Raw genomic sequence first — 20,951 nt, 5'->3', positions numbered from 1 at the left:
TTTCAAAGTACCTTGCATAGTTAGAGAGGAACAGCACCTTGTAGTACCCCTGTAACAAACTATTAATTAAGATATTTATTCTTTTCTAGAACAACAACATGAGAGGCTTAATTGCCAGATTAAGGATATAAAGTAAAAAGCCTGATGCAATGTAATTTCCCGACCTTCCCTTGGGAAAGGTATGTCCCAACTCACGGGTGGATCTAATGATTAACCTTAGGAACAATTTGCTTCATTTGTCTTCCTAAAAAGGCATTTGTACAAGAAGATTTTAAAAGATTCAAAGCAAAACGATTAAAAACAATTTTTTTGCATTTAAAATTTGGGGTAGTTAAAAGGAAATCAATTACCTTTGCAAAATGGCAACATATTTGTCCAGTTTCCTGAACCTGTACACTCAATTTCAGCTGCTCCTTTCAAAGCAAAACCCTCCAGACAGCTCACTTCACACTTCGAACTATAACGAAACTTTCCGAATGGATGGGTGCACTTCATTGAGCCACGATCCGGTGTGTTCAGTGCATCACATTTCACAGCTGGAAAAAATGCAGACCTCTGTTAGTTGTTTTGTGTGACGGCCCTTAATAGGAAATCTCCACTGATGATTACATTGCAGTACCTTAGAGTAAACAGGACAAATCAAGCACAGATTTCCTATTCAATTCACTTCATTTCTATCATATTTCCATTTCATTAATGGGAAAATCATTTTCTTCTTAACAGATACCATCAATGTGTGCTGTTCACAGCAATAAGACAACTAGCAAAAGAAGGAGCAGCTGGAGACCAGAGGCACTTGTGAGTGAAGCACTCCTCTTTGCACCTCTCATTGTTCACTCCTCCTTATTGGGAATAATTTGAAATCCATCCATAAAGTTGATTATTTCAAATCAGTTACCTTATATCATTGCAAATCATTACAAATGAGACCTGCCATAATAGAAACAGAAACATAAAAAACATAGAAATCTACAGCACATTACAGGCCCTTTGGCCCACAATGTTGTGCCGACCATGAAACTACTTTAGAAACTGCCTAGAATTTCCTTACCGCATAGCCCTCTATTTTTCTAAGCTCCATGTATCTATCTAAGAGCCTCTTAAAAGACCCTATTGTATCCACCTCCACCACCATTGCCGGCAGTGCATTCCACGCACCCACCACTCTGTGTGAAAAACTCAACTTTGACATCCCCCTTGTACCTATATCCAAGCACCTCAAGCTCTCTTATGTTAGCCATTTCAGCCTGGGAAAAAGCCTCTGGCTATCCACACGATCAATGTCCCTCATCATCTTATACACCTCTATCAGGTCACCTCTCATCCTCCGTGGCTCCAAGGAGAAAAGGCCAAGTTCACTCAACCTATTCTCACAAGGTATGCTCTCTAATCCAGGCAACATCCTTGTAAATCTCCTCTGCACTCTCTCTATAGTATCCACATCCTTCCTGTAGTGAGGTGACCAGAACTGAACATTCGCCAAGTGGGGCCTAACTAAGGTCATATATAGCTATAACATTACCTCATGACTCTGGAACTCAATCCCACAGTTGATGAAGGCCAACATACCATATGCCTTCTTAACAACACTGTCAACCTGCACAGCAGCTTTGAGTGTCCTATGGACACAGACCCTAACATCTCATTGATTTGTTTATCAGAAGGAACTTTGGCAATATTTAGAAACACCACATTAGGACAAATGGTCATAAATATTGGTCTAGTTTGCTTCAATTTTGTAAAAGAGCAAACTCACAACCTCTGAGGCCACACTTAGAAAATCTCAAAAAAGTATGTCAAACTGTGATGATAATCACAACTACAGCACTCTCCCTCTCCTGCCCCGCACCCCCAGCAGCACTACCATTAAACTTCCTGAGTCACCTCACTTCAATTTCCCAGTATTATACTTTCAACTTATTTCTTTCTCAGCAGAATTTTTCATATTATCTGACACCTCTGCAACTGTCCCAATGATAGATCCAGTCTTAATCATAAATCTCCCCAACACTACCAATGCTATGTGTTGTCCAGAAGCTGATTAAAAGATTTTTAAAGACTTAGTAGTTATATATGGCTTTTCATCTCCCATTTGTAAATTTAGGCACCTTTTCCTTACGTGCAAATACAGCAGCCACAACAAAACAAAACAAAACAACAACCAGGCTATTAACACTGGGGTGTCAGAGTGGCATAAATTTCCACAGTATTGGGATATTTTCCAATTATTACTCTAACATTTTAATTCACTTTAACATTGTAACACAACACTGTCTAAATGAAGGATGGGAATTGTGAACCTCTGTGTTAGACAGAGCATAGGAATCAGCAACAATGAGCCAAATGCTAAACCATCGGGATTTCTGAATAATCGGATAGCAGATTATCAGAGTTTTGCTGACAATTTGCATGAGAATTTTTCTTCAATATCACTCAGATTGTTGACCAATTAATCTTTTCTATGGGAGCAGAGCACGTACTCAGGCAAGGGAACCTTGGATAACATATAGTTCACATATTTAATTATAGCCCTGTATAAGCATGCAGCAATTGTAATTGGGCAGTCCTGTTATTGTTAATGTCTCCTGTCAGTGCACAAGATTTCATGCATTTTTTTATTTATACCATGTCCTCGTTTCTCTCTCCTTTCCTTACACTGATCTCAGCGGAACAGATTCAGCAGCTGGCTCCAAAAACAAAAAAGCAAATGAGTGAATACAATGGGCCACATTGTGCTGGATCTAGCCTTGTTATCTGACTGCTAGCACTTTTCCTGGATGTAGAGGGTCAGGTAAAGTGACCTCTGCATCTACCAGCAAGGAGGAAGCAGGCTCTGATCACCAAGTCACCCTTGGGCTTTGTGGAAAGAGACAGCACGAAATGTTGGTGCAGCCAATTTTCTTAAATGAAGATTCAAGTTCTGTAGTGCACTTAGTATTTCAGTAATTTTTGAGTAATATTGTAAACATACAGTATTGTTTGATTAAGTATTCTTTGCTTACATAATTCATTGTGATTTATATCATTACATCACCACGTCATATGTTAATGCTTTACTAAAGAAAAACTAAGTAGGCAAACGTATCTCAGCTCCTGTGGTTTTCTTTCATTTAGAATCTGGAGTTACAAAACAGAATAGTGATGATGAGGAATTTCTAAAATGAAGCTGAGATGACTACCTGTTAAACAGCAGCGAGATGTTAGAGTTAAAAATGAAGTGCAGCATGTGGTTCTTCAGAAGGGGAGAGGGACAGAGAGCAGACAATATTCTCAGGTTCATAAACAATGATAACTGGGTGATAATAGTTATAAATTTAAAACAAAAGAGCAGAAATAGCTGACTACATCAGAAAGATAGAGGCGTTCAATTGCACAACAGATGACTGGAAATGTATACTGAAAGAATTGAGCAGTACTCTGAAGCAAAGGAAATAGCCATTGAAAAATGAGTACCAAAAGGTGGAAAAGCATACAGTTTGTTTAGAAGTTTAATTACTCCAACCAAACCAGTGAAAATGAGCTTTGCTGATGTTCTGAATAAAATCCGGGAACATTTAGAACCAAAACCATTGTTGATTGCATTACACTTTTGGTTTCATAAGCAGAATTGAAAAGACGAGGAGTCTATTACAGCTTATGTTGCTGAAATTAAGAGGTTATTTGAGCATTTTCAGTTCAGCGTTGGTTTAATGGTGCAATGATAGATTGTTTAATTTGTGAAATCTTATTAGAAAGTATTCAAAGGCATTCAAAAACAGCTCCAAACTGAAGCACAACTCACATTTAAAAGAGCAGTTGAAATCACTGTATCAATGGAGACAGCAGCCAGAGATGCAATTGAGTAGCAGTCAGTAATGAAAGTGAGTGCCATTAAATTTGCAATGTCTAAACAGAAACCTGCCTGGCTGAACAAATTGTGTTACTGTTACGGCAGGGGTTCACATACACAAAACCAATATAGGTTTAAAGGTGAAACTTGCAGAAAATGCCTCAAAGTAGGACACATAGAAAGAACATGTTGGGCAGACAAAAATAAATGGACTGCCCAAGGAGGAGAAGATAAAAAGTCAAGTTGCATTTTCAAAAAGGGTACTAATCTGCATGCTGTTGATTGGTGCTGAGAAGGTTCAAGCAGTGGTGAATGTCCCAAGGCCAAATGATGCTTCACAGTTGTGTTCCTTCTTAGGGTTTGTTAGTTACTGTAACAGGTTGCTGCCAAACCAGGCTTTTGAGCTCCGCCCTTTTGACTCATTACTATAATTCAGGAAGAAATGGCAATGGACAAAGCAGCGTGCGTTGGTTCTCTAAAAGACAACGAAAATGCTGATGTCACACACTGTACTTGCATGTTATGAACCACATTGTCCAGTGAGGCTTGCCTGCGATGTCTCGCCTTGTGTCATGTCACATGTTATGAGTGATGGAAGTGAACGCCTCATAAATTTTGTATCACATTCCCTTACTGCTGCAGAGAAAAATTACACGTGGATTAGCAGAGAGGATTTAAGTCTGATTTGAGGTGTAAAATCTTTCAACCACTACTTGTATGGGAGAGAGTTTACCTTCATTACTGATCAGAAACCACTAGTGTCCATTTTCAATCCACAGAAGGGTGTTCCACTAACAGCAGAAGCACGAACCAGAGATGGGCTCTGTTTCTTGGAGGACACAATTACAAGATCGAATTCAAGAGGACAACTCATCATGGAAATGCTGATGGATTGTCCTGTTTACCCTGATTAAATGAAATGCTTGAAAAATTTACAAAAGAGAACACTCCTCTTGACGTATTCTCCCTAATGTAAGTTGAAAGTTTCCCTATTACAGCAGAGATGATCCAAAGGGAAGGCAGAAAAGTTCCCACACTGTCTCAGGTGTACATGGCCACCCAAAGTGGCAGAAAGGTGCAGCAGAAATTCCAGTTTCTCCGTTTTTACTGGCATCACCATGAAATTGCCTTTGATGGGGGTTGCCTTATGTGGGACTTGAGAGTTGTAGTACCATCCAAGCTGAGAGCTAAAGTATTGGTGGAGCTATTGTACCTGCTGGTCAACTATGCGTGTTCAAAATAAAAGCGTTGGCTCAAAGCTTTGTCTGGTGACCTGGGATAGATCAGCAACTCGAGCAGCATGCCACGCGTTGTTTAGGATGCCTACACTTCTGGAGGATGCCAAGAGCAACACCTCTCCATCCCTGGGAATGGCCTGCATTGTCCTGGTAGAAGATTCATGTGGATTTCACTAAATCATTCAGAGCCACTTCCAGGGTCAACTCTTATAACCACCATGGAGGAGGCTGTGGTGAACTACATATACCTGTCTGGACACGCCCCCTGCTGACTGCTCCTGTGGCTCCTCCCACAGACCCCGGTATAAAGGCGATTGAGGCTTGAGCCCGGCCCTCAGTCTCCAGGATGTAGTATGGTGGTCAACTACTGCTTGTTCTTTCTTCCAGTCAATAAAAGCCGATATCTCGCCTTCACGTCTCAGAGAGAGTTATTGATGGTGCATCAGAGGCCCAAAACCTGAGATTGTTTCACAGCCTTAAATCTTGCCTGCCAAGCAGGGTGACACCACCACCCCACACCTCCTCATCAGAAAAGACTACATTCCGCAAGAGTAAGAAACCCACCACAGAGATTAAATCCCTATGCCTGATTGCGACAATTTAAAATTTATTTTGCTGTGGATGTCTATATAGTAGTTGTATTATATAGCATAATATAGTATAGTGTGTGTGCATGAGTGAGTGTGTGTGTGTGTGTGTGTGTGTGTGTGTGTGTGCGCGCGCATGCGTGTGTATTATACATATACACACACATACACATACACACATACATATATATATATATAATATGACTAAAGAATAAAACATTACACATGAGTTGAGATGCATCCTATAGTGAGTTTGAGTTTATAGCTAAGCAGCAAGGAGTGTAGTGTATTTAATATCTCAGTAATATTTAAATAATATTGTAAATATTGTTTTCTTAAACCTTCTTTGGTGTTTACATAATCCATTACTATTCGACATAGGAGCAGAATTCGTCCATTGAGTCTGCTCGGCAGGTTATATGTAAGTAGCATATGATGGCATACGGTATTACATCACCACGTCACATGTGAGCACCTCCCTGAAGAAACACTAAGTAGACAAAACGGATCCTGGTCCCATGTTTTTCTTTCAATTAGTTTCTGAGTTACAAAACATGACAGGCTCAAGGGACAAATTGACCTGTACTTGCTTTTTACGTTACATTTCTCAGGAATACCCTGGCTGCTTGCCAACTGCAAAGTCATTAAAATTGTTTTCAAAAACAACTTAAGGGAAGTTCAAATGCATTTAAATTGTTTAAATTATTTAATTAATTAAAATAGAAATATTAAATTAAAATTACATATCTACACTTACTTCTTTCTCCCAGCACTCATATGCTAACCTTCCTCATCCTAAACCAGAGGGATGAAGAGAAGTAAACCCATCTCCTCTCTCCATAGTGCACTCCTGGAAGCCTGAATGGTGAGCCTAGTAACAGAAATCTTTACGTCCTTTCTATCAGCTTTTAGAGACAGAGAGAGACAAGTTGCATGGAAAGAGTTCTCGTTCCATCGATTCCACACTGACCATGTACTACCCATTTGTACTAATCCCATTTTCAGCATCTCCTCCCAGATTCTACCACTCGCCTACACACGATGGGGCAATTCAGAGTGGCGAATTAACCTCCACCCACATGTCTTTGGGACGAGGGAGGAAACTGGAGCAACTGGGAACAACCAACGTACTCACAGGAAACACATGCAAATTCCACATAAACAGTGACTGAGTTCAGAATTAAACTCTGGTCCGTGGCCCAATGAGACAGCAGCTCGACAAGCTGCACCACGGAGGTGGCGCCATTGTAGAACTACCTATCCATCAGTCAATTCACTTTGGCTCATTAAAGATTCCAAAGCACAACTCTGTATTTTCACTATCCACCGGTTGGAAATAGACACATGAAGAAAATCCTAAATGTCACAAAACCTGTTTAAAAGAATTACTAATTAAGTTACTTTCCCTGGTATTAAGATGAGGACAGGGGTGGGGGGAGGTGGAAGGCTCAATATACAGTATATGACATTGCATAATTAATGCCTATTCTACTTTCACCAGCTGGAGTTTGCACTTTACAATTCGGCTTTACAATTCAACCACCAGGGGTAAGATATGTTAAAGTGCTGGGGTTAGGACTGAGCTTAAGTTACCATTCAATGTATTTTAGTAAACTATTTAAGAACTTTTTAAAAGCTATTTGTTAATGCTTTTTGAGAGGGTGATTTTAGATGCATATCATATTATACTGAGTTAAGTATTGTATGTAATTAGTTTTCCTACAATAAGTGTATGGGACATTGGAAAAAATGTTGAATTTCCCCATGGGGATGAATAAAGTATCTATCTATCTATCTATCTATCCGTTGCCCACTAAAGCCTGCCCGACTCCCAGTATAAACTATTCAACACAACTGAAGTCACGTGTTGAGCTGTATTTGAAGTCTCCAGTAAGGTGGGAGATGTTAATTGACCTTGATAAGAATGTGTTGGTGCCCATCTGGTTGGGAGGAGACAGCATGCGTTTATTCCGGTATATATATCGCTTCACAAACCGGATTAGAAAAGAACACAGCTATAACTTAACAGAAATAAGAAATTTAAAAATGTTCAAGTGGACTTCCAGTCAACAGCCATATGGAGTAGTCTCAGAGAACGAGCGCTCTGTTCTAATTTCTATCTCCACGCTCCTTCTTCCCCCTTCCCCTGTACCAAACTGTTAGACTTCTTGCTCTTCCACCTGCCTGTAACTACGCTCGCTTCACAAGGAGTACTAAGCCCAGGAAAAAAGATGACTGGGTGGCTGGCCTGACTATGGAGGCCATCTCCACACTACTAGACCAACATCGTGCTGCGTTAGCGGCCGAATTCAAATATTCTTTCGGCCTGCTGGAAGCAAAACTTGACCAAATACAATCCACAGTGGAGGACCATGGCCAACGCTTATTTTCTCTCGAGCTCGCCACGAACGACCTGAGCCAGCGCATCAGTGAAACTATCTGCTTCGGCTTACGTCAAAACAATATCAAGTTAACAGCTAATGTTACTGACTTGCAGGGCCAGAGCAGACGGCAGAACCTACGCATCCTGGGCCTGCCAGAATCTATCAAAGGTAGGCGTCCTACTGAATATTTTTCCAGTCTGCTTTGTGAGATCTTTGGGAGAAGTGGCTGTGGCCTTTCTCTCTCTCTCTCTCTCTCTCTCATTTATATTTCTGTTCTTTGGCTCATTTTTCAGAGCCATGTTTAACAAACCTTGGGGAAATTGCTTACCTCTCATTAAGCATAATATCAGTTTAGGAATGTTAAATGCTTACTGTTTCCTTTAAGTAACAGTAACAGAGTTGCAGATGATGCTACAAGTGATAGGAAGTCATACTGTTGGGTGACTATTGTTCTTAAGAGCTTGTTGCTATGTTCTTTGGCAGCTGTCTTGTGAGTTGGGGGTGGGGGAGGATACTCTAATGCCAATATTTTAAGAACCCTTTAAAGTCCTTGTTATACAGGATTTATTTCTGCTCTGCTTCTCTTTGTTTTACACTTTTGCCCCGGAGCTGATACCCGAAATCTTGATACCGCTTATGCCTATCAATCTGTATCTTTTTTAAAGGAGAATAGTTAGTCCGTTAAATTTTGTGAGCTGGAATGTCAAGGGACTGAACCACCCTGTTAAAAGAAGGAAGGTGTTCTCACATCTCAAACAGTTTAATACAGCTATTGCATTTCTACAAGAGACACCCATTTGCAGTTCTGATAATTCCCGCCTTATGTCATGATGGGCGGGGCAGCACTTCCACTCCACTTTTCAGGGTAAAGCCGGGGGGTGGGGGTCTCAATTCTCATTAACCCAAACATTCCCTTTCAGCTCCACAATGCAATATCAGACACAAACAGCCACTTAGTCATTGTCTCGTGGAAATTATATAATACATTGGTAGTGCTGGCTAACATGTATGCTCCTAACTCGGACAAGGTGTGCTTCTTTGAACGTTTTTTTTCTGCGCTACCTAATCTGAGTTCATACTCTCTCATACTAGGTGGAGACTTCAACTGTTGGTTAGATCCAGTGCTGGATCGATTGTCTCCTATTCCCAGAGTACTAAGCAAATCTGCCTCATTAATTCAGTCCTTCCTTTCCAACTATGGTATCTCCGATGCATAGCGCTTTCTCCACCCAAATAAGAGAGAATATTCTTTCTTCTCACATATTCATCACACCTTTACTTGAATTGATTATTTTTTTAATCGATTATCAGCTGATTCCTTCAGTCCGTTTCTGTGTTTATCAGAGTTGAGTGATATCAGACCATACACCGGGTGGCCTGTCCATAACTCTTCCTGGCCTTCCACAAATAAATAAGCATTGGCGTTTCAATTCAACCTTACTGTCAGATAATGATTTTAAAGAGTTGCTAGCTCGACACTCAACCCAGCAGGGATGGAAAGCATGCAAGGAACGGGCCAGATTCAAACTGGGAACCACCTGCCTTGAAGTCTGGTGAGGGTGCCACTACACCACCGGTTGGCCTAAACGACGGAAGTACAATCCCACAATTTCAGTGACGGGTTTATACATGTTTATTTATTTATTGAGATACAGCCCAGAATAGGCCCTTCTGGCCCTTTGAGCCATGCCAACCAGCGACCATCAATCTAACCCTAGTCTAATCACAGGATAATTTACAATGACCAATTAGCCTACTAGCCTGTACGTCTTTGGACTGTGGGAGGAAACCAGAGCACCTGGAGAAAACCCACGCATTCCGTGGGGAAGACGTACAGTCTCCTCACAGACAACACCGGAATTGAACTCTGAACTCTGACACTTCAAGCTGTCATGCTCACTGCTGTGCTACTCTGGCACTGGCGCTGAGAAAGTCTTTGGATAATACAAAAAGATCTGTGCAAATAATTTCAACAATTTCAAGCCTTGGCAATTTTTCTCTGGTATATTTGCATTTGGTGATCTGCGCCATACACTGTCCATTAGCTTGACACTGTAACCTGTCCAACCCACTCAGTGTAAACCCATTGCACCCAGAAAGTCACATGTGGAGCTATAGCCAGAATTTCCAATGCAATGAGGCCAGTTCATTGTCCCTTGTTTCAGGTTTTCAGTTTTGGACACCTTATGGCTGGAATACAAGATGTTAAGCACATCTGACCCTTGCAGTACAGACTTCTGTGGAGTCAAAGATGCATGCTGAGCTGTAACTGAAGTTTCTAATGGGACGGATACAGTTTATCATCCCTCATTCTGGTTGTGTTATCGTCCGGCAGGTTACAACTGAAATGTCACTTTGACATTCACCATTCAATTGTGAATACACAGCATACTATTTTGAGTGAATGAGCATAAGTAACTATAGTTATAGAAATTGAAAGAAATTTTATAAAGAGTTCAATACATATCACAAGCTAGTTTTGCTTTGATGAACACAGTACCTCTACATGTGGGCTTTTCTGCCGTCCACTGACCAGAGGCTCTGCATTCAAGTCTGTGTGACCCCACTAATGTGAACCCTTCAGCACAGCTGAAGTCACATGCGGAGTTGAAACTGAAGCTTCCAGTGGAATGGAAACAGTTCATTGCACCATGTTCGGGTTGCATCAGTCTCTCGCAGATTAGAACTGTAGGGCAAGAGTAGAATTTTCTCAGCTTTAAATTTTGCAGATATAATACCAATCTTTTATTGGAAATTTTAATATAATTGAAGGCTAACATTAAAATGAAGTTGTCTAGTACCTTCACAGTTGGGGTTTTGTGCCGTCCATTGCCCATTGCTTTGACACTGTAGACTTTTTGACCCTTTCAATGCAAACCCTTCAACACAGCTGAAGTCACACATTGAGCTATAACTAAAGTCCCCAATAGGATGTGAGCAGTTCATCGTCCCTTGTTCAGGGTCTGTCAGTGTCTGACAGGTTACAGCTAAAATATAGAATTTAAATTCCCTTAGCATTTAGAAAAATAAGTAAGGCATGGCATATTCATGAATTTGTAATGTGTATAGTATCAAAAAGCAAATCAGCAATAGGAATCTAACATCTGTTAATATTAGCAAGTTAAGACAGGGAAATGAGCTCAGTACCTTTACAGTTGGGAACGGGTGCCGTCCATTGTCCATTGGCTTCACACACAAGCATTTCCGACCCCTGCAGCACAAACCCTTCAGTGCAGTCAAAGCTGCATGTTGAGCTGTAACTGAAGTGTCCAATGGGATGGGTGCAGTTTACCATCCCTCGTTCTGGCTGTGTTACTGTCTGGCAGGATACAGCTGTAATGCAATTTTGACTTTCATCATTCAATTGTGAACACACAACTTATTTTTATTAAAGAAACAGGCTAAAGTAGCAATTGTTGTTATAGAAATTGAACAAAATTTTACTAAGTTCAATACATAACACAAGCTAGTTTTCCTCTGATGAATACAACACCTCCACATGTGTACAGTCTATAGTTCAGAAGATCTACATTCAACTCTCTTATCACCAAGAAAGCTTCATGATCATGTTAAGCAAAATTGCAAATCCATCCAAAAGGACTGATGATTTGAAAAATTATCTTCCAACACACATGCTTCTGTACCATCTCCAAGATTTATTACTCATGTTCTGATCCTCAATCTTCACGAACTAATATCCTCCCAATCTTAATGAGAATTGCTTACGCAAAGTGTTTTTGGTCACAAACCAAGGCATTGAAGGTGCTAAAATGCTGTCGTCTAAGAAAGTATTATTTAAATTAAGAAAGTGTTATATTAATGTAACTTGCCTTGTGACTAGAGAGATGGAGTTATTAATTACAGAAAAAAATAAGCATAAATTGGATGTGTTCTTGTATTTCTTAAATCTTCATTTAAGAAAATAATGTTCCTACTATTGTTCCTTTAATCTGACAGCAGTTGTAAAGGTCCTGCAGTGACCTAACCTTGCATGGGATCTGTGAGACGGCCTCACATTAAAATATTGGATGAAAACCATTACGTATTCCATAGAAAATATTATCATCTTGTTAAGGCACTGATACAGATGACTTGGTACGTTACAAAATATCAAACACAGTGAGTTTAATCTGCTGATACTTGTGCTTTGTCACTCACTGAGCAAGATGTTAAGAGTGAGGAAGTTGTTTTTGGGGTATTTATTGCTTGATTTTGTCATCAATGCGGTGTCAAAATGTTACAGAGTTTTTCCAGTGGCTGAGATGGTAAAGAATCAAATTCACAAAGCACTATCAATAGATCTGTCAAATTACTTGCATACATGTTTACAAGTGAAATTAAATACAGGGAAGGATGATAATCCTGGAGAATTCACTGCAGCTGCAGTACACAGTGAATATTTGCAGATAATGCCCATGACTAAACGTAGGCCAATATTAATTAGATCAAAATCTTCCCAAAAATAAAAATTCAAAAACAATGAGTAATGTAAGAGATAAAGATTGAAAAGTTCAGTTTGCCTTAGATTAATAGATGATTTTGTATCCAAAATTTCCGGAATCATCCATCACAAATCATTTTGCTGACCTTATTTCATAGAGTCATAGAACATTACAGCAGAGAAACTGGCCAGTTGGTCCACCCTAGGCTGTGCCAAATCATTCATCTGCCTAGGCCCATTGATCTGTACGGGTTTAATAGCCCCCCATACCCCTTCCGTGAATGTATTCAAGGATGCGTGCTTAACCTACCGCTCTCCTCTCTCTACATCCATGACAGAGTGACTAGGTACAGCTCAAATGCCCTGAACAAATTTGCCATTTACACAACAGTTTTTGGCAGAAACTCAGATAGTGACGAGCAGGTGTACAGAAGTGAGATAGATGGGCTAGTTAAGTGGTGTTCAACAGCAACTTTGCACTCAACATCAGTAAGACCAAGGGACTGATTGTAGACTTCAGGAAGGGGAAATCGAGGGAACATACACCAGTCCTCAATTGGATCAGCAAAGGAAAAGGTGAGCAGCTTCAAGTTGCTGTGTGTCAACATCTCTGAAGATCTATCCTGGGCCCAATATATTGATGCAATTACAAAGAAAGCATGTCAGCAGCTATATTTAATTATGTTTGAGGGAATTTGATATGTCACCAAAGACACTAACAAATTTCTACAGTAATACTGTGGAGAGAACTCTAACAGGTTGCATCACTGTCTGGTATGGAGGGGCCACTGAACAGAACTGGAAAATGCTGCAGAGATTTGCAAACTCTATCAAGGGCACCAGCCTCCACAGCATCAAGGAAATCAAGGGTTATGAAGTAGGAATCTGGGAGGTGATAGGAGGAAGAGGTAAAGGGCTGAAGATAGAGAACCATAGGAGAAAGGGAAGGAGTTGGGTAAACCTCCCACATTCTTGTTTTCTTCTACCCCCCCACCCACCTACACCCCACCCACACACCTTCCCCCTCACTTGGTTTCACCTATCACCGGCCAGCTTATACTTCTCCCCCTCCCACGCCCCCACCTTCTTGTGCAGGCTTCCCCTTCTCCTCCAGTCCTGATGAAAGGTTTCATCCAAAATGTTGATTGTTCATCCTCTCCATGAATGCTACTTGGACTATTGAGTCAGTTCCAGTCACGTCAATATACAAATGATGTGGAAGCTTTAGAGAGGGAGCAGAGGAGATTTACCAGGATGCTGTTTGGAATGTCAGGATGTCTTCTGAAGAAAGTTTCAGCAAGCTATCTCTATTTTCTTTGGAGTGAAGGAGGATGAGAGGCAACTTGATAGAGGAGTATAAGATGATAAGAGGCACGGGTAGTGGCCAGCCAGCACCTTTTCTCAGGGCAGCAATTGTTAATACCAGAAAAAATAATTTCAAGGTGAGTGGATGAAAAATTAGGGGAGATGACAGGGCTTTTTTGCAGAGTGGCAAATGACTGGAATGCACTGTGGAAGGTAGAGGCTGATACATTAAAGACATTTAAGAGATCTTTAGATAGGCAGACGAATGAAAGGTTATGGGCTCTGCAGAAGGAAAGGGTTAGATTGATCATAGGGTAGGTTAAAATGTTGGCAAAATGATTGTGGGTCAAATACCATTCTAAGTTCCATGCATTCCTAAATTGAACAACATAGCCCCTTACCATAAGCTCAAACCCAAACATGTTAAAAGCAGAACAGACTGCTCGAACAAGAACTGACATGAAATACCTACAGCATACCCCTTCCTACTCACTTAACTCCCTCCTCACCTGGTTTCATCTATCACCTGCCAGGCTGTCTCCCTCCGCCTCTTCCCTCACCTTCTTAGTCTGGCTTCTGCCACCTTCCTTTCCAGTCCTAATGAAGGCTCTTTGCCTGAAAAGTCAATTGTTTCTCCTCTCCATATTGGAGTATTGGTTTCATTTCTAGGAAGGATATGGAGGTGCAGAGGAGACTTACTAGCATACTGCCTAGATTAGAGAACATGTCTTATGAAGAAAGCTTGATCAAACTAGAGCATTTCCCTTTGGAGCGAAGAAGGATGGGAGGCAACTTGATAGAGGTGTATATAATAAGAGACATTGATAGTGGCCAACCAGTATCTTTTTCAGGGCAGCAATTGCTAATACCAGAGGACATCATTTTAAGGTGCGTGGAGGAAGGTTCAGGACAAATGTCAGAGGTAAGTGTCTGTATTGCACAGCAGGGGATTGTGGTGAAGGCTGATACTTCGAAGATATTTAAGAGATTTTTAAATCACACAAATGAAAGAAAAATTCAGGGTTAGGGCTAAGTAGGAGGGAAGGTTCAGATTGTGGAATAGATTACGAAGTTGGCATGGCATTGTGAGCAAAGTGGACTTGTACTGTACTGTTGTGTATTGTAATGTACACAGTTTTAATAAAGCAGATTAGCAATAGAAATCTGATGTTTGTTTTGATATTTAATAATAAAAATTCAAAGTGAAAACTAGTGGAAATGAGCTCAGTACCTTTACAGTTGGGAACGGGTGCTGTCCATTGTCCATTGGCTTCACACACAAGCATTTCCGACCCCTGCAGCACAAACCCTTCAGTGCAGTCAAAGCTGCACGTTGAGCTGTAACTGAAGTGTCCAATGGGATGGGTGCAGTTTACCATCCCTCGTTCTGGCTGTGTTACTGTCTGGCAGGATACAGCTGAAATACAATTTGAATTTCACCATTCAATTTTGAATAGACAGTATATTATTTTAATGAATGGGCAGAAGTAACTATTGTTATAAATGTAATGTCCTGGTTAAGATTTTTACTGCTGTGCTGTTGGTGTTTCATTTTAGCAGTTAAGAGCAGTCTCTTCTGCCTTTAGCGTGTTTGGATTTGAGCTAAAGGTAAGGGGCTATGCTGTTCAACTTAGGAATGTTGTGCCAGCCAATCAGGATGGTGGAATTGGGAGAAGGTTCAAGAGAATGCTGGGCATAGAGATTTTTGTGACCAACACTGCTGGTGTGGGTTGAGGACTTTTTGACGGGAGCTGAGAGAAGGCAGGAAGATGGGTGAGGATGCCGTCTGTCACAAAAGGAGTTTGTGCAGACTAATGGCTTCAAGGCGGAAGGACTAGTATTCCCATGGAGGAGACTGTTTGTTAGAGATGGATTCAGAAGGCTGTGTGCACAAAGACCTAGGATCCAGTGTGTGAGTTAAAGACAACTTCAAGATGAGCTCCAACTTATGTGCACAATTGGACTGGGTTAACTGTAGTGGGCCCTTTCACTTTTTTTCCCTCTCCTTTTCCTAACTGCTTGATAAAGCTGAAATTTGTAATTATACTTTCTTTATATTTGTATGCAGTGTATGATCTGTTATTTCTTGCCAATGACTAATTGCACGAGGACAGTATTCACACAGATTGGGATTCAGGTGGTCGAGGCAGCCCAACTTGCCGGACTGGTGGGACGCCCAAGCATTCCGACCTTCGTTAGAGAAAGGCGATTTTCTCACTGCTGAGTCTAGTGGCTGTTAGTGAGGGGCTAACGAGCTGCATCTCTGGAGATTACCGGTAAAAAGGGGCTTCATAGAAATTGAAAGATTTATAGAAGAGTTGAACACATATCACGATCTTGTTTTCCTTTGATGAATACAATACCTCTACATGTGGGTGCTTCTGCTGTCCAGTGTCCAGAGGCTCTACATTCAAGTGTGTGTGATCCCATTAATGTGAACCCTTCAGCACAGCTAAAATCACACCACGAGCGGTAACCGAAGTGATCGACGGGATGGGTGCAGTTATAGGTTCCTCTGTCTGGATTTCTCAGCATGTCACATTTCACGGCTGAAACATTAGCGATAGTATTCTCATTGATTCTGTTAACGTGCATGGGCCCTGATTTTTCTTGATTTCTAACATGCCAAATAGCAGAAGTGACAGAAGGATGAATTTCTTAACATCAACTGTTGAAAATAATTGGAATCCATTGTCCCCAGAAAGTTTGCAGATGATTATCAGCTCCGTGTGTTTAAGGCTGCAGCTATGGGCATGCAGGAATCAGGGGATGCGGACTTCCACTGGAATAATCACCCATGCCTTATTGAACGCAGAGCAGATGAAAAAGCAGAGTAGCCCACTCTTGTTCCTACTTGTTATTTACCCATACTTAATTTTAATCACTTCTTCCTCTCTTCCCACCAAAAATACTTTGCAGAATCATATTAAGCAAAATTGCAAATCCATCCAAAAGATTGATGATTTGAACACATTTTTTCATTATCTCCAGGATTTCTTTTTGATGTTGTGATATTCATTCTTCACTTAAATATTATCATTGAAGAGTTGATCACATCCCAATCTTATAAAATTGCTTAGGGAAACTGTTTTTGTTCATAACTGAAGACATTGAGGGTGCTTAGACGTTCCAGCCCAATTATATACAGTAAAGGTAACTTGTCATGTGGTATCAGAGATTTATAATTTTGAAAGATAAGAGTAAATTGGATGTGATCTCAACTATGCATCTGGGGAAGGATGTGAGTAGTGATGTATATAGTCCAAATCTTTTTCAGCCTCCTCAGAAAGTAGAGGTGTTAGTGAGCTGTGGAGGATGTGTTCTGTGACCATGAGAGGTGAGCACTGACAGGAGTTTGAAACTGCTCACAGATTCCACTGCTGTGCAGCCAATGTGGTGGGGGTGGGGATTGTGAGTGTGTGAGTTTTCCTGAAGTTAATAACCATCCCCTTCGGCTTGTTGACATTGAGCAAGAGATTGTTTGCCTGGCACCAGGCCTCGAGCTCCTCCACCTCCCCTCTGTAGGCCGTCTCGCTGTTGGTGGTGATGAGTCTCACCATGGTTGTGTCATCGGCAAACTTGATAACGTGATTGCTCGCATATCTGTCAGTGCAGTCATGTGTGAGCAGTGTGTACAGCAGGGGACTCAGCACACAGTCCTAGGGGGCACTCATGTTGAGGATGATGTGGAGGAAAGAGTGGTTGTGCACCCAATCTGAGGTCTGTTGGTTAGCAAGTCCAACATGTTAGGTATTTAGATTGAAGAGTAGGAGTCTGTTCAAAGTCTGTGGAAAAATAGTGTCAAATGCCAAACTGAAGACCAGAAACAGCATTCTGAAAGAAGTGTCTTTGTTTTCCGGGCCAGGTGCATGACAGATGCGATGGCACCTGTTGGAGAGTGGTTCTGGTGGTAAGTGGATTAGTGAGTGCCCAGTGTAGCAGGAATGTACTCACCACTATGTTTCTGTTTTGTTTTACTGAGTTCTTAAATCATTTTCCTGACCTTATTTCTGACAATTTATTGATGGAGATTGTTTAAAAATTGGCATGACGCAGTACCCTGTCTGACCCACTCAATATATGGCATAAATTCCCTTCCTCTGAGATAAAGTTGCATGTTGAGCTGTAACTAAAGTATCAAGGGATGGGAGCCGTTCATTCCTTCTTGTTCAATCTTTATCAGTTTTGGGCAACTTTTGAATGGAATGCAAGATTTTAAGTTAAAATTAGAAATATGTACGACAGGATATATTCTAAAATGGTCTCAACTTTAAAGATAGAGTCATATTTTGCATATCATTTTAAACGTTAATGCCGAATTCCTTGGTACCTGTGCATTTGGGGCTCTGTGCTGTCCACTGCCCATTAGCTTCACATTGTAAATGGTCTGAGCCATTCAGTATAAACCCTTCAGCACAGCTGAAGTCACATGTGGAGTTGAAACTGAAGCTTCCAATGGGATGGGAACAGTTCATTGCACCTTGTTCGGGTTGCATCAGTCTCTCGCAGATTAGAACTGAAGTACAAGAGTAGAATTTTCTCAGTTTTAAATTTTGCAGATGTAATAGCAAATTTTATAGAAAATTGAAAGCTAATATTAAAATGAAGTTGTCTAGTACCTTCACAGTTGGGGTTTTGTGCCGTCCATTGCCCATTGCTTTGACACTGTAGACTTTTTGACCCTTTCAATGCAAACCCTTCAACACAGCTGAAGTCACACATTGAGCTATAACTAAAGTCCCCAATAGGATGTGAGCAGTTCATCGTCCCTTGTTCAGGGTCTGTCAGTGACTGACAGGTTACAGCTAAAATATAGAATTTAAAGTTCTTTAGCTTTTGGAAAGATAAAGCAAGTCACATTCGTGCATGAAACTGGAGTGCTTTGGCCATTACCAAGACTTGCTTGTTGAAAGGGGAGAATTCATATGGGTGGAAGTCAGAAACAGGAAGGGAACAATCACTCTATTGGGAACATTTTGGAGGCCCACTAATAGCAATTGAGAGGAGCAGATAAGTAGGCAGATTTTATAAAGGTTAATAATAGCAAGATGGCTGCCACGGTGGCTTCAACTTCCCTAAAATTGTTTGGCACCTCTTTAGTGAATAAGGTGTAGATGGGGCAGAATTTGTTAAGTATGCCCAGCAAGGGTTCCTGACAGAGTATATGAAAGTTTGAAGTTAATAACTCATCGGGGTGATTGAGAAGTTTGTGGCCTAAGGTAGAAGGAGATGAGTTATTAACTTCAAACTTTCTGCATTATCACTGAAAGAGTTGACCTGCATGTGCATGTAATGAGAGCTGTATAACTCATCTCCTTCTACCTTAGGCCACAAACTTATCAGTCACCCATGTGTGGACACTTTCTGGAGGTCCAAGATCCGTATGCTCCACGACCACTGGACTAAGTGTGTAAATGTAGGAGGGGACTATGTTGAAAAATAAATGTGCTAGGTTTTCTAAAATTGACTCCTTCTACCTCAGGCCATGAAATTATCAATCACCCCTCGTATAAGCATTTGGAGAAACACAGTCTTATTAGGGATAATCGGCATGGCTTTGTATGGTATAGGTTGTGTCTCACAAGCCTTATTGACAATTTTAGGAAGGAATGAAGATAGAGCACTGGGGCTAGTGTATATTGATTTGAGTAAGGCTCAAAGAAACTTAGCAGTGTGGATTTGGATTTCGTGCTCACAGAGCAGAGGGTAGTAGTAGAATAAGTGTAATCTGTCTGGAGGTCCATGGCCTGTAGTTTGCTGCAGAGATCTGTTCTGAGAACTCCATTCTTCAGGAATTATATATAACATCTATGAGCAGTGGAAGAGTGGATTAGTAAGTCTGCAGAAGACACTGAGGTCGGTGTTGTAGTATATAGTGAAGAAGATTGTTGTCATTTACAATGTGACTTTGATAGGATGCAGTGCTGGGCAGAGAAGTGGAAGATGGCGGTCAGTCTGGAAAAATGTGAAGTGATATACTTTGGAAGAGTGAATGTGAATGCAGAATACAAGAAAGCACTGAAGAAGGAATCTGATAGGAGAGGACATTAGACCATAGGAGAAAGGGGAAGTGGAGGGAGAGCTTCCATTATTTTTAACCACCCTCCCCTACTCTCTTACCTTGTCCTTCACCTGGTTTCATCTATCACCTGCCAGTTTGTACCCTTTCGCCTCCCCCCCTTCTCATTCTGGCTTTTCCACCTTCCTTTCCAATCCTAATGAAGGCTTGTTCTCCGTGAAGTCAATTGTTTATTCCTCTCCATAGATGCTACTTGGACTATCATGTTCAGCTCCAGTCACCTCACTATAGGAAGGATGTGGAGGTGCAAAGGAGATTTACTAGCATACTAGCTGGATTAGAGATCATAGCTTATGAAGAAAGGTTGTTCGAGCTAGGGCTTTTCACTTTGGAACAAAGAAGGTTGAGAGGCAATTTGATAGCAGTGTATATGGGAAGAGGCATAGATAATGGCCAGGCAGTACCTTTTCAGGGTAGATATCTGAACCTTCCCTCCGATATAGCGTGTGCGTGTGCGTATACACACACAGTGGAATAGGTTACAAAGTTGGCATGGCATTGTGAGCAAAGTGGACCTGCACTATACTGTACCGTTGTGTATTGTAATCTGTACAGTTTCAATGAAGCAGATTAGCAATAGAAATCTGATGTTTGTTTTGATATTTAATAATAAAAATTCAAAGTGAAAACTAGTGGAAATGAGCTCAGTACCTTTACAGTTGGGAACGGGTGCTGTCCATTGTCCATTGGCTTCACACACAAGCATTTCCGACCCCTGCAGCACAAACCCTTCAGTGCAGTCAAAGCTGCACGTTGAGCTGTAACTGAAGTGTCCAATGGGATGGGTGCAGTTTACCATCCCTCGTTCTGGCTGTGTTACTGTCTGGCAGGATACAGCTGAAATACAATTTGAATTTCACCATTCAATTCTTCAATTTAACAGTTTGATCGGGGCACAACAGCGCAAGCCAGGTGGATGTCAGCCAGGTAGAACAGCGAGAAGAGTTTAAAAGGTGACAGTTTTATAGAGCGGGCATCCGAGAAGCAGGTGTCAGAGTAGAAGGAGTCAGAATAGGAAGGCTTTGGCTCAACGGGGCTTTGGCAGTAATGGGTCGGGTCGAGGCGAGGTGAGATAAGTTGCCTGTGTA

The 20,951-nt window shown here is 41.1% G+C and overlaps 1 protein-coding gene across 8 annotated transcripts in view; it reads right to left on the bottom strand.

Moving 5' to 3' along the window:
• LOC140737130 (P-selectin-like) overlaps positions 1-20,951 on the bottom strand; it is a 67,753-nt gene that overhangs the window by 21,907 nt on the left and 24,895 nt on the right. For 4 of the 8 annotated variants that reach the window (XR_012101063.1, XM_073063322.1, XM_073063323.1 and 1 more), the window contains exons 12-20: positions 20,515-20,700; positions 18,404-18,589; positions 18,115-18,300; positions 16,148-16,333; positions 15,016-15,201; positions 11,186-11,371; positions 10,840-11,025; positions 10,539-10,724; positions 351-536 (exon numbers count right to left, since the gene is read on the bottom strand). Coding sequence is in view for 3 of the 8 variants with exons in the window: in XM_073063322.1 (XP_072919423.1) it covers positions 351-536; positions 10,539-10,724; positions 10,840-11,025; positions 11,186-11,371; positions 15,016-15,201; positions 16,148-16,333; positions 18,115-18,300; positions 18,404-18,589; positions 20,515-20,700 (1,674 nt within the window). In the remaining 5 variants the exon portion in view is untranslated. The remainder of the gene's footprint in view (positions 1-350; positions 537-10,538; positions 10,725-10,839; positions 11,026-11,185; positions 11,372-15,015; positions 15,202-16,147; positions 16,334-18,114; positions 18,301-18,403; positions 18,590-20,514; positions 20,701-20,951) is intronic. The other 4 variants (XR_012101065.1, XR_012101064.1, XR_012101066.1 and 1 more) reach the window with 4 other exon arrangements.

This window comes from Hemitrygon akajei, chromosome 12, assembly GCF_048418815.1.
Source record: "Hemitrygon akajei chromosome 12, sHemAka1.3, whole genome shotgun sequence".
Classification (NCBI taxonomy): Eukaryota; Metazoa; Chordata; class Chondrichthyes; order Myliobatiformes; family Dasyatidae; genus Hemitrygon; species Hemitrygon akajei.
The sequence above is the reverse complement of the archived record's forward strand: the minus strand, read 5'-3'. Positions and strand labels throughout refer to the sequence as shown.